The following is a 12,205-nucleotide window of genomic DNA, read 5'->3' as shown; positions in this document are numbered from 1 at the left end:
TATGAGAAAATATCTACAGAGATTTTATAGTTTCTGGAAGCTGGTTTTTGAACTAATATGCAACTTGATCCTTCAGTGAATATAGTTAATAAAATGTAGAAAGAGAGAGGTGAAGAAAACTGTGACATTAACACCTGTTAGAGTCATTTTCTTTAGAGGATAAATGCTTGTTTTCCTATCCAGGGTGGGTTGTCTACTGCAGAGGAAAGATGGTTTCTCAAGAAGTTGTGATTAGTAGTGTGTTATATTGAAAATTAAAAGCATTCACTTCTGCACAGATGCAAATATAATCAGTTGAACTTTATTTTAAGCTTCTATTACATTGTAATTAATAATAATGTACTAAGTTAAGCCAGTTTAACTGTCTAGCAAAATGCATTTCATTTTAAAATTGGGTATTGGGAGACTTGGCAAATGCTGTGAGATTACTTAGTCAAGTTAAGTATGATGTATATATAGAGGGGACCAGCTCACCCTCATAGGTTAGTGCTGAAGGCTCAGGAACAGTCTCAAAGGCTTAGAAATGTAGTTATATAGACCAGAGCATTCCATTCTGATTTTGCCCCCAGTATCCTTATCACTGTTCATTTTTTGCTAAGAATCACAGTCTACTGACCTAAATCACACCCTAGACATCTGACCATAAATCAGCCTTGCAAATAAATAGCAGGTAGCCTTGTCTGTAGTAGCCTTGGAACGTAATACAAATGATGTCAGCATCCTCTGTGGTTGGGTCAGAACTAGCACTGGCTATTTGCAAGGCCGAGTCCATATTACCCTTCAGCACCTGAGTGCCAAGCTGAGGTCTCAACATGTGTGATGGGAAGGACAAGAGAGAATCAGTGGCTGCAGTCCTTCTATATATCTGGTCACTAGATCCACCAGCTTCTCCAACTTGTTGGGCTTATTATATCTCTGAAAAGGGACCTGAACCTGCATCATTCTGCAAAGGAGATGATTCCTGAGAGATAGGTGAAATATAATCACTAACTAAAGAGATAAATTCCTCATTTTACTTCCTAGTATTGCATCCCAGAAAGGGTTAAAGTAAGGGCTAATGGCTCCTGCTGATCAGGCCACAGTGTGACACATTCTATAAAATGCACCACAAAACCACATTATTCAATAGACTTGAGTGTTGCACCTGCTTTCTTATCTCCTTGTAGGTGATTAAGTTTCCCACAACTGCAATTTGTTAATATGGGGCCACCTCTTCTAACAAGGTAAATCTAAAATTTGGCAGGTATTTGCTTGGCTGCAGGTGCAAAATGAGAGACCTTTTCCTGGCTTTGCCAAAAATAAAAATTATGTTGTGCTCCAGTCCTGGGAAAAATATTCTGACATGGAGGGTAGAACCTGACCCCAAGAAAGGGGATTGGAATTCTAGAGCCCAAATCATGTGCGATTATTCCAAAAGGCTGAGTGGGGAATCTGAAGTCTTGTTTTAAATGAGGCCAGGTATTGAGCAAATCTCCCTGGTAAGAGAGCCCACTGATATTTGGAGATGTAGCCATTTGTGATGATAAATGATGACTGTTACTCTTATGAGCTATGAGAGCTTAATTAGAGCTTAATTAAAGCTAATGCTTAGCACTCTTTGGAAGGTGGAGAGATTAAAAACTAACTTCCTTGCTGAATAGCCTGGGGTTTGAAAAGTATGTTTTTGAAATATGTGGGATCTCCACTCTGGGGCCCTCTCCAGTCCTGTCTAGGTCTTCACACCTAAGCCAAAGCAAGAGCTATTTTTGCGTTAGAATTTCCTTAGCCAAGACTACAAGAGGCCAAATGCCAGGGTTCATCTCAGCCTCCTGTGCATTCACATGGAAGGTCGTCTTTGAATCTGCACGTCCAGCTCACCATACACATGTCTCAGGGAGTCACTGCTCATGCTGGCTATCAGCTTCCGACGTCCAGAGACCCAGGGCCGGCACACTTCTTCCCATTGCACGGTAGAATTGGGCCGGATTTCACTGAAAGGATGGAAAAGAGAGGAGAGATTGGAAGATCCAGCTTTCCACTTTGATCAGGAAGCAATGAAAACTCTTGCCTAAGTCACTTGCTTTCTCTCAGTTGGTGCTTAGGACACTGAAGACTCTCACTGGCTGATTCAGCAAGTTACGCCCCAAATGAGGCCCCCACATAAGGCTCTGCAGAACCTGTCACTGACAGTCTTATTGAGTCATGGTTCCTTCCACTGGGATGCATCCGCCGGCCTCCCAGTGGCCATCAGGAGCTGGGCTGAGTCCCATCCAACCATTAATCAACTGAACTCTAGCTTGTCCCCAAGCCCTCCATAGTAGCATTATCTATGTGACTGATCTTCTGAGCCTCAGCTCAGTTTTTGCCACTAGTTACCTCCTGGGATTAGGGTCCTGTGTGAATCCCCCAGCTGCCTTTGCTGAGGCCCTGACACTCGAATTAGCTTTTGCCAACTCCCTTGGGATAGACCTTGTTCCCAGGCTCAGCATCTGGAATGTAGCCCTGCCTGCTGCCATTTGACTTTGAGAATCTTCATGTTCTGTAATTCAAATTCCTATTTCAACCACCAAATTGGGCCCCTCCACCTATGCAACTTTCTGCTACCATTTGTTGCCAATGCCCTGATGTATCCGGCTAATGGCATAGCCTTTAATGGTTCTGGTGTTCTCTTCCTCTCAGCCTTTGCCCTGAAGTCTTCCTGAGTGTCATGAACAAGCCCACATCAGTGCAGACTGAGGCTAATCAGGGTTGGTGAGATTTAGTGTTCTCAGGGGTGCTTCACATATAGCCTCCCCTATAAACCTTGGGAGATTATATTCAGGTTTTATATGTATGACAGTTCTTTGAGGCAGATACTATTCAGTAGATTTTATGATCAAGAAAAATGGAAGGTAACCAGTGAAGTCCCTTTTTCAAGATCACATAATTGGTAAAGGGGCAGAGATGAAATTTGAACCCGGGTTTTTCTGAGTCCCATATCCATACTCTTTCTGCTACTCTTCACTGCATTTCATAAAAGTGTACACCATATGTTCTATAAGAAAAGGATTTTTCTAAGGTATTTGCACACACATATTTACAGCAGCACAATGTGCAACTGCAAAAATATGGAACCAGCCCAAATGCCCATCAACTAGTGAATAAAGAAATTGTGGTATGCATATACCATGGAATACTACTCAGCCATAAAAAGGAATGAAACAATGGAATTCACAGTGACCTAGATGAAACTGGAGACCATTTTTTTTTATTTTATTACTATACTTTAGGTTTTAGGGTACATGTGCACAATGTGCAGGTTTGTTACATATGTATCCATGTGCCATGTTGGTTTGCTGCACCCATTAACTGGTCATTTAGCATTAGGTATATCTCCTAATGCTGTCCCTCCCCACACCCCCCACCCCACAACAGTCCCTGGAGTGTGATGTTCCCCTTCCTGTGTCCATGAGTTCTCATTGTTCAATTCCCACCTATGAGTGAGAACATGCGGTGTTTGGTTTTTTGTCCTTGCGATAGTTTACTGAGAATGATGTTTTCCAGTTTCATCCATGTCCCTACAAAGGACATGAACTCATCATTTTTCATGGCTGCATAGTATTCCATGGTGTATATGTGCCACATTTTCTTAATCCAGTCTATCGTTGTTGGACATTTGGGTTGGTTCCAACTCTTTGCTATTGTGAATAGTGCTACAATAAACATACGTGTGCACGTGTCTTTATAGCAGCATGATTTATAGTCCTTTGGGTATACACCCAGTAATGGGATGGCCGGGTCAAATGGTATTTCTAGTTCCAGATCCCTGAGGAATCGCCACACTGACTTCCACAATGGTTGAACTAGTTTACAGTCCCACCAACAGTGTAAAAGTGTTCCTATTTCTCCACATCCTCTCCAGCACCTGTTGTTTCCTGACTTTTGAATGATGGCCATTCTAACTGGTGTGAGATGGTATCTCACTGTGGTTTTGATTTGCATTTCTCTGATGGCCAGTGATGATGAGCATTTTTTCATGTGTTTTTTTGGCTGCATAAATGTCTTCTTTTGAGAAGTGTCTGTTCATGTCCTTTGCCCACTTTTTCATGGGGTTGTTTTTTTCTTGTAAATTCGTTTGAGTTCATTGTAGATTCTGTATATTAGCCCTTTGTCACATGAGTAGGTTGCAAAACTTTTCTCCCATTCTGTAGGTTGCCTGTTCACTCTGATGGTAGTTTCTTTTGCTGTGCAGGAGCTCTTTAGTTTACTTAGATCCCATTTGTCAATTTTGGCTTCTGTTGCCATTGCTTTTGGTGTTTTAGACATGAAGTCCTTGCCCATGCCTATGTCCTGAATGGTATTGCCTAGGTTTTCTTCTAGGGTTTTTATGGTTTTAGGTCTAACATGTAAGTCTTTAATGCATCTTGAATTAATTTTTGTATAAGGTGTAAGGAAGGGATCCAGTTTCAGCTTTCTACATATGGCTGGCCAGTTTTCCCAGCACCATTTATTAAATAGGGAATGCTTTCCCCATTTCTTCTTTTTGTCAGGTTTGTCAAAGATCAGATAGTTGTAGATATGTGGCATTATTTCTGAGGGCTCTGTTCTGTTCCATTGATCTATGTCTCTGTTGTGGTAGCAGTACCATGCTGTTTTGGTTACTGTAGCATTGTAGTATAGTTTGAAGTCAGGTAGCATGATGCCTCCAGCTTTGTTCTTTTGGCTTAGGATTGACTTGGCAATGCAGGCTCTTTTTTGGTTCTAGATCAACTTTAAACTAGTTTTTTCCAATTCTGTGAAGAAAGTCATTGGTAGCTTGATGGGGATGGCATTGAATCTCTAAATTACCTTGGGCAGTATGGCCATTTTCACGATGCTGATTCTTGCAACCCATGAGCATGGAATGTTCTTCCACTTGTTTGTATCCTCTTTTATTTCATTGAGCAGTGGTTTGTAGTTCTCCTTGAAGAGGTCCTTCACATCCCTTGTAAGTTGCATTCCTAGGTAATTTATTCTCTTTGAAGCAATTGTGAATGGGAGTTCACTCATGATTTGGCTCTCTGTTTGTTTGTGACTGGTGTACAAGAATGCTTGTGATTTTTGTACATTGATTTTGTATCCTGAGACTTTGCTGAAGTTGCTAATCAGCTTAAGGAGATTTTGGGCTGAGACAATGGGGTTTTCTAGATATACAATCATGTCATCTGCAAACAGGGACAATTTGACTTCCTCTTTTCCTAATTGAATGCCCTTTATTTCCTTCTCCTGCCTGATTGCCCTGGCCAGAACTTCCAGCACTATGTTGAATAGGAGTGGTGAGAGAGGGCAACCCTGTCTTGTGTCAGTTTTCAAAGGGAATGCTTCCAGTTTTTGCCCATTCAGTATGATATTGGCTGTAGGTTTGTCATAGATAGCTCTTATTATTTTGAGATACGTCCCATCAATACCTAATTTATTGAGAGTTTTTAGCATGAAGGTTGTTGAATTTTGTCAAAGGCCTTTTCTGCATCTATTGAGATAATCATGTGGTTTTTGTCTTTGGTTCTGTTTATATGCTGGATTACATTTATTGATTTGCATATGTTGAACCACCCTTGCATCCCAGGGATGAAGCCCACTTGATCATGGTGGATAAGCTTTTTGATGTGCTGCTGGATTCGGTTTGCCAGTATTTTATTGAGGATTTTTGCATCAATGTTCATCAAGGATATTGGTCTGAAATTCTCTTTTCTGGTTGTGTCTCTGCCAGGCTTTGGTATCAGGACGATGCTGGCCTCATAAAATGTGTTAGGGAGATTGGAATAGTTTCAGAAGGAAAGGTACCAGTTCCTCCTTGTACCTCTGGTAGAATTCGGCTGTGAAACCATCAGGTCCTGGACTCTTTTTCGTTGGTAAGCTATTGATTATTGCCACAATTTCAGAGCCTGTTATTTGTCTATTCAGAGGTTCAGCTTCTTCCTGGTTTAGTCTTGGGAGGGTGTATTTGTTGAGGAATTTATCCATTTCTTCTAGATTTTCTAGTTTATTTGCGTAGAGATGTTTGTAGTAGTCTCTGATGGTAGATTGTATTTCTATGGGATTGCTGGTGATATCCCCTTTTTCATTTTTTATTGCATCTATTTGATTTTTCTCTCTTTTCTTATTAGTCTTGCTAGCGGTCTATCAATTTTGTTGATCTTTTCAAAAAACCAGCTCCTGGATTTTAATTTTTTGAAGAGTTTTTTGTGTCTCTATTTCCTTCAGTTCTGCTCTGATTTTAGTTATTTCTAGCCTTCTGCTAGCTTTTGAATGTGTTTGCTCTTGCTTTTCTAGTTCTTTTAATTGTGATGTTAGGGTGTCAATTTTGGATCTTTCCTGCTTTCTCTTGTGGGCATTTAGTGCTATAAATTTCCCTCTACACACTGCTTTGAATGTGTCCCAGAGATTCTGGTATGTTGTGTCTTTGTTCTCATTGGTTTCAAAGAACATCTTTATTTCTGCTTTCATTTCATTATGTATCCAGTAGTCATTCAGGAGCAGGTTTTTCAGTTTCCATGTAGTTGAGTGTTTTTGAGTGAGTTTCTTAATCCTGAGTTCTAGTTTGATTGCACTGTGATCTGAGAGACAGTTTGTTATAATTTCTGTTCTTTTACATTTGCTGAGGAGAGCTTTACTTCCAACTATGTGGTCAATTTTGGAATAGGTGTGGTGTGGTACTGAAAAAAATGTATATTCTGTTGATTTGGGGTGGAGAGTTCTGTAGATGTCTATTAGGTCCACTTTGTGCAGAGCTGAGTTCAATTCCTGGATATCCTTGTTCACTTTCTGTCTCATTGATCTGTCTAATGTTGACAGGGGGGTGTTAAAATCTCCCATTATTATTGTGTGGGAGTTTAAGTCCCTTTGTAGGTCACTCAGGACTTGCTTTATGAATCTGGGTGCTCCTGTTTTGGGTGCATATATATTTAGGATAGTTAGCTCTTCTTGTTGAATTGATCCCTTTATCATTATGTAATGGCCTTCTTTGTCTCTTTTGATCTTTGTTGGTTTAAAGTCTATTTTATCAGAGACTAGGATTGCAACCCTTGCCTTTTTTTTGTTTTCCATTTGTTTGATAGATCTTCCTCCATCCCTTTATTTTGAGTCTATGTGTGTCTCTGCATGTGAGATGGGTTTCCTGAATACAGCACACTGATGGGTCTTGACTCCTTATCCAGTTTGCCAGTCTGTGTCTTTTAATTGGAGCATTTAGCCCATTTACATTTAAAGTTAATATTGTTATGTGTGAATTCGATCCTGTCATTATGATGTTAGTTGGTTATTTTTTTTTTGTTATTTTTTTTTTTTTTGAGACAGAGTCTGGCTCTGTCGCCCAGGCTGGAGTGCAGTGGCGCGATCTCGGCTCACTGCAAGCTCCGCCTCCCAGGTTAGTTGGTTATTTTGCTCGTTAGTTGATGCAGTTTCTTCCTAGCCTCGATGGTCTTTACAGTTTGGCATGTTTTTGCAGTGTCTGGTACTGGTTGTTCCTTTCCATGTTTAGTGCTTCCTTCAGGAGCTCTTTTAGGGCAGGCCTGGTGGTGACAAAATCACTCAGCATTTGCTTGTCTGTAAAGTATTTTATTTCTCCTTCACTTATGAAGCTTAGTTTGGCTGGATATGAAATTCTGGGTTGAAAATTCTTTTAAGAATGTTGAATATGGGCCCCCACTCTCTTCTGGCTTGTAGAGTTTCTGCCGAGAGATGAGCTGTTAGTCTGATGGGCTTCCCTTTGTGGGTAACCCGACCTTTCTCTCTGGCTGCCCTTAACAGTTTTTCCTTCATTTCAACTTTGGTGAATCTGACAATTATGTGTCTTGGAGTTGCTCTTCTCGAGGAGTATCTTTGTGGCATTCTCTGTATTTTCTGAATCTGAATGTTGGCCTGCCTTGCTAGATTGGGGAAGTTCTCTTGGATGATACCTTGCAGAGTGTTTTCCAAGTTGGTTCCATTCTCCCCGTTATTTTCAGGTACACCAATCATACGTAGGTTTGGTCTTTTCACATAGTCCCAAATTTCTTGGAGGCTTTGTTCGTTTCTTTTTATTCTTTTTTCTCTAAACTTCCCTTCTCGCTTCATTTATTTCATTCATTTCATCTTCCATCACTGATACCCTTTCTTCTGGTTGATCGCATCGGCTACCGAGGCTTCTGCAATCTTCTTATAGTTCTCGAAACTTGGCTTTCAGCTCCATCAGCTCCTTTAAGCCCTTCTCCTCATTGGTTATTCTAGTTATCCATTCATCTAATTTTTTTTCAAGGTTTTTAAGTTCTTTGCTATTGTTTTGAATTTCCTCCCATAGCTTGGAATAGTTTGATCGTCTGAAGCCTTCTTCTCTCAACTTGTCAAAGTCATTCTCCGTCCAGCTTTGTTCCGTTGCTGGTGAGGAACTGCGTTCCTTTGGAGGAGGAGAGGTGCTCTGCTTTTTAGAGTTTCCAGTTTTTCTGCTCTGTTTTTTCCCCATCTTTGTGGTTTTTATCTACTTTTGGTCTTTGATGATGGTGATGTACAGATGATGGGTTTTTGGTGTGGATGTCCTTTCTGTTTGTTAGTTTTCTTTCTACCAGAGAGGACCCTCAGCTGCAGGTCTGTTGGAGTTTTCTAGAGGTCCACTCCAGACCCTGTTTGTCTGGGGGTCGGCAGCGGTGGCTGCAGAACAGGAGATTTTCATGAGACCACAAATTCAGCTGTCTGATAGTTCCTCTGGAAGTTTTGTGTCAGAGGAGTACCTGGCCGAGTGAGGTGTCAGTCTGTCCCTACTGGGGGGGTGCCTCCCAGTTAGGCTGCTTGGGGGTCAGGGACCCACTTTAGGAGGCAGTCTGTCCGTTCTCAGATCTCCAGCTGCTTGCTAGGAGAACCACTACTCTCTTCAAAGCTGTCAGACAGGGACATTTAAGTCTGCAGAGATTCCTGCTGACTGTTTGTCTGTGCCCTGCCCCCAGAGGTGGAGCCTACAGAGGCAGGCAGGCCTCCTTGAGCTGTGGTGGGCTCCACCCAGTTCGAGCTTCCTGGCTGCTTTGTTTACCTAATCAGGCCTGGGCAGTGGTGGGCACCCCTCCCCCAGCCTCGCTGCCGCCTTGCAGTTTGATCTCAGACTGCTGTGCTAGCAATCAGCGAGACTCCATGGGCATAGGACCCTCCAAGCCAGGTGCGGGACACAATCTCCTGGTGTGCCATTTTCCAGGCCCGTTGGAAAAGCGCAGTATTAGGGTGGGACTGACCCGATTTTGCAGGTGCCGTCTGTTACCCCTTTCTTTGACTAGGAAAGGGAACTCCCTGACCCCTTGCCCTTACCGAGTGAGGCAATGCCTCGCCCTGCTCCAGCTTATGCACTGTGTGCTGCACCGACTGTCCTGCACCCACTGTTTGTTTGGCACTCCCTAGTGAGATGAACCCCGTACCTCAAACGGAAATGCAGAAATCACCCGTCTTCTGTGTTGCTCACGCTGGGAGCTGTAGACGTGAGCTATTCCTATTCGGCCATCTTGGCTCCACCTCCCCCAGGAGACCGTTATTCTAAGTGAAGTAACTCAGGAATGGAAAACCAAACATTCTATGTTCTCACTCATAAGGTGGAGCTAAGCTATGAGGATGCAAAGGCATAAAAATGATGCAATGGTCTTTGAAGACTCAGGGGAAAGGTGGGAGGGATAAAAGACTGCAAATTGGGTACAGTATATACTGCTCAGGTGATGGGAGACCAAATGTCTCAGAAACCAGCACTAAAGAACTTATTCATGCAACCAAACACCATCTGTTCCCCAAAAACCTATGGAAATAAATAAAAAGAAAAGAAGAAAAGGCTTTTTCTGACCATTGTGCTTACTTTTTCATAGGTTTTATTTCTCAGGCAGGAAAGAAACTTTTTGAAGTAAGAGTGTCCTGCAAAGATTCACTGAACTCTTTGCAAAATAATTTAGGAAAGTTTCTCCTGCCTGTATGCAGAGAGAAAATTCTCAGTCCTCAATTCACGGTGCTCAATTCAATACCAATATAAGTTTGAGATATTTATTTCTCAACAGCTGTGCTCCTGTTACCTGTATCCATTCATTCTCTCTCCTCTGGTTCCTCCAAGTGATCAATCGGAAGCACCTTGTGAAACAGTGGCCCTGGTTAAGGACCTGACCTGAGACCATGTACTGTAGATAACCACCTCAAATAGAAGCTAAATATTTAGCCCCCTCTTATCATTTTCTCTTACTCATAAAACCATCTGGCATAATGACGTGTACATATGACAAAACTCGTACATGAAGATACTCATACATGAAGATTCATATGCATGCTATTTTACATACAGATAAATTCATAACAGAGAGAAAAAATCATTTTGGTAAGTGGAGCAATGTTGGAGTAATCCTATTTTCTGGGGATGGATGTTGTGATAAATGATTCTCAGTAATGCGCTGAGCCATCAGGAGATACTGGCCATTTATCATCTTGAATGCACGCAGGCAAATGAGATTATTATTACAATAAACTGCAACTACCCATGGTTTGTCCTCTGTGCGTCTAGCCCTTAGCTTCTGTCCTATTTGAGAAACTTAAAGTTAAAGCCCAAATCACAAAGTGGGGGAATTTTTCTCTTGAAATAAATAACATATTGAACTGGATCATTTTCTAAAGAGCAAAATAAATCTGGAAGATAAATTGTCCGATGCTCTGGAAGCATCAGGTGCAGAAAGTTAAGAGTCTGTAGAGGTGGAACCTCTGCACATCTGAGACAGGCAGGAGGCAGTGGGGGAAGAGCAGGAAGATAAACCATTTCAGAGTAGAGTTGGCTTACAGCGAGTGAGGGGTGAGACACAGCACCGCCTTCTTTGTTCCTGGCTCCAGTTCCCTGTTTACCAGCTCCTCACCTTCCAGGCCCTCTGCTTTGGGCTCAAGAACCCCTGCCTTCTAGACACCACATCTGGCAGGGTGTGGGTAAATGAGTGGGGGTGGTGATTCCCCAACTATTTAACAGCTGTATTCTAGAAAGAAATACAAAGTCTTGCAAAGGATTTTGGTTCTGTGGAATTGCACTTTCTAGATGTCCAAGTTGTTACATGGATCTGGCACACCTAGATCAGATCTTGGCAACATAGGGCACAGTGGAGTGTTTCTAATTATCTGACCATGTGGAAGTGGGCACGGACTGGCTCAGGTCTTGGTTGTGAAGGTGTGTGCTGGAGTGAGGAGTAAACAGAGAAAGTAGCGCTTGCTCCAAGCTGTAGGCCCATCTTAGATAACAAATGTTTTCTGTCATGATTTTTAGCCCAATTTTTGACTGTCTCTGAGAAATAAAGCTTCTCTTGCCTGAGAGACATTCCACCCTGAATCTGGGTGTCTATAACTTTTCAGCCATAAAAAAGAATAAAATCCTGCCATTTGTAACAACCTTAATTAGACCTGGAGGAAGGGCATCATGGTAAGTGACATAAACCAGACATGAAAAGACAAATACTACATGATTTCACTCACATGTAGACACTAAAAAAAATTTTTTTTTTAAAGTTGATACCATAGAAGCAAAGAGTAGAACAATGGTTACCAGAGACTGAGGAGGAGAACATGAAGGGGAAGATGGGAAGAGGTTGGCCAATGAGAACAAAGTGACAAATAGGAGGAATAAGTTCTGGTGTTCTATTGCATGATAAGGTAACTATGATTAACCGTAGGTATTGTATATTACAAAAGAGCTAGAAGACACGCTGTTGAATGTTCTCACCACAAAGAAATGATAAATACATGGGGTGATGGATACACTAAATACCCCCATTTGATCATTATACAACATATGTATGTATCGAAACATCAAATTGCCCCACATAAATATGTACAATTACAATGTGTCAGTAAAAAAAAAACTTAAAAAGAGAGATTGAGGACTGTTCGGACTAAATGTTTGTGCTCCTCACAAATTCATTTGTTAAAACCTAAACTCCAGTGTGATACCATTTAGCGATGGAGCTTTGGGGAGGTAATTAAATTAGAATAGGTCGTGTGGGTGGGGCTCATGATGGGATTAGTGCCCTTCAAAGAAGAGATGCTGAGAACTTGCCCTCCCTCTCTCCGCCCCATGTGAGGACACAGTGAAAAGACAGCCATCTGCAAGCTGGGAAGAGGGCCCTCATCAGGAACTGAATTGGTCGGCACCTTGTTCTCGGACTTCCCAGGCTCCAGAAGTGTGAGATATAAATATGTGTTGTATAAGCCACCCAGTCCACGGCATTTCTGTTACAGCAGCTCA

The 12,205-nt window shown here is 41.9% G+C and overlaps 1 protein-coding gene across 2 annotated transcripts in view; it reads right to left on the bottom strand.

Annotated features, from left to right (window-relative positions):
- Positions 1-285: 285 nt before the first annotated feature.
- F13A1 (coagulation factor XIII A chain) overlaps positions 286-12,205 on the bottom strand; it is a 184,333-nt gene continuing 172,413 nt past the window's right edge. For both annotated transcript variants that reach the window (XM_055262955.2, XM_063632444.1), the window contains exon 15: positions 286-1,970. In XM_055262955.2, coding sequence (XP_055118930.2) covers positions 1,817-1,970 — 154 coding nt within the window. In that variant the 3' untranslated portion in view covers positions 286-1,816. The remainder of the gene's footprint in view (positions 1,971-12,205) is intronic.

The sequence above is a fragment of the Symphalangus syndactylus genome, chromosome 23 (assembly GCF_028878055.3).
Source record: "Symphalangus syndactylus isolate Jambi chromosome 23, NHGRI_mSymSyn1-v2.1_pri, whole genome shotgun sequence".
Lineage (NCBI taxonomy): Eukaryota > Metazoa > Chordata > Mammalia > Primates > Hylobatidae > Symphalangus > Symphalangus syndactylus.
The sequence above is the reverse complement of the archived record's forward strand: the minus strand, read 5'-3'. Positions and strand labels throughout refer to the sequence as shown.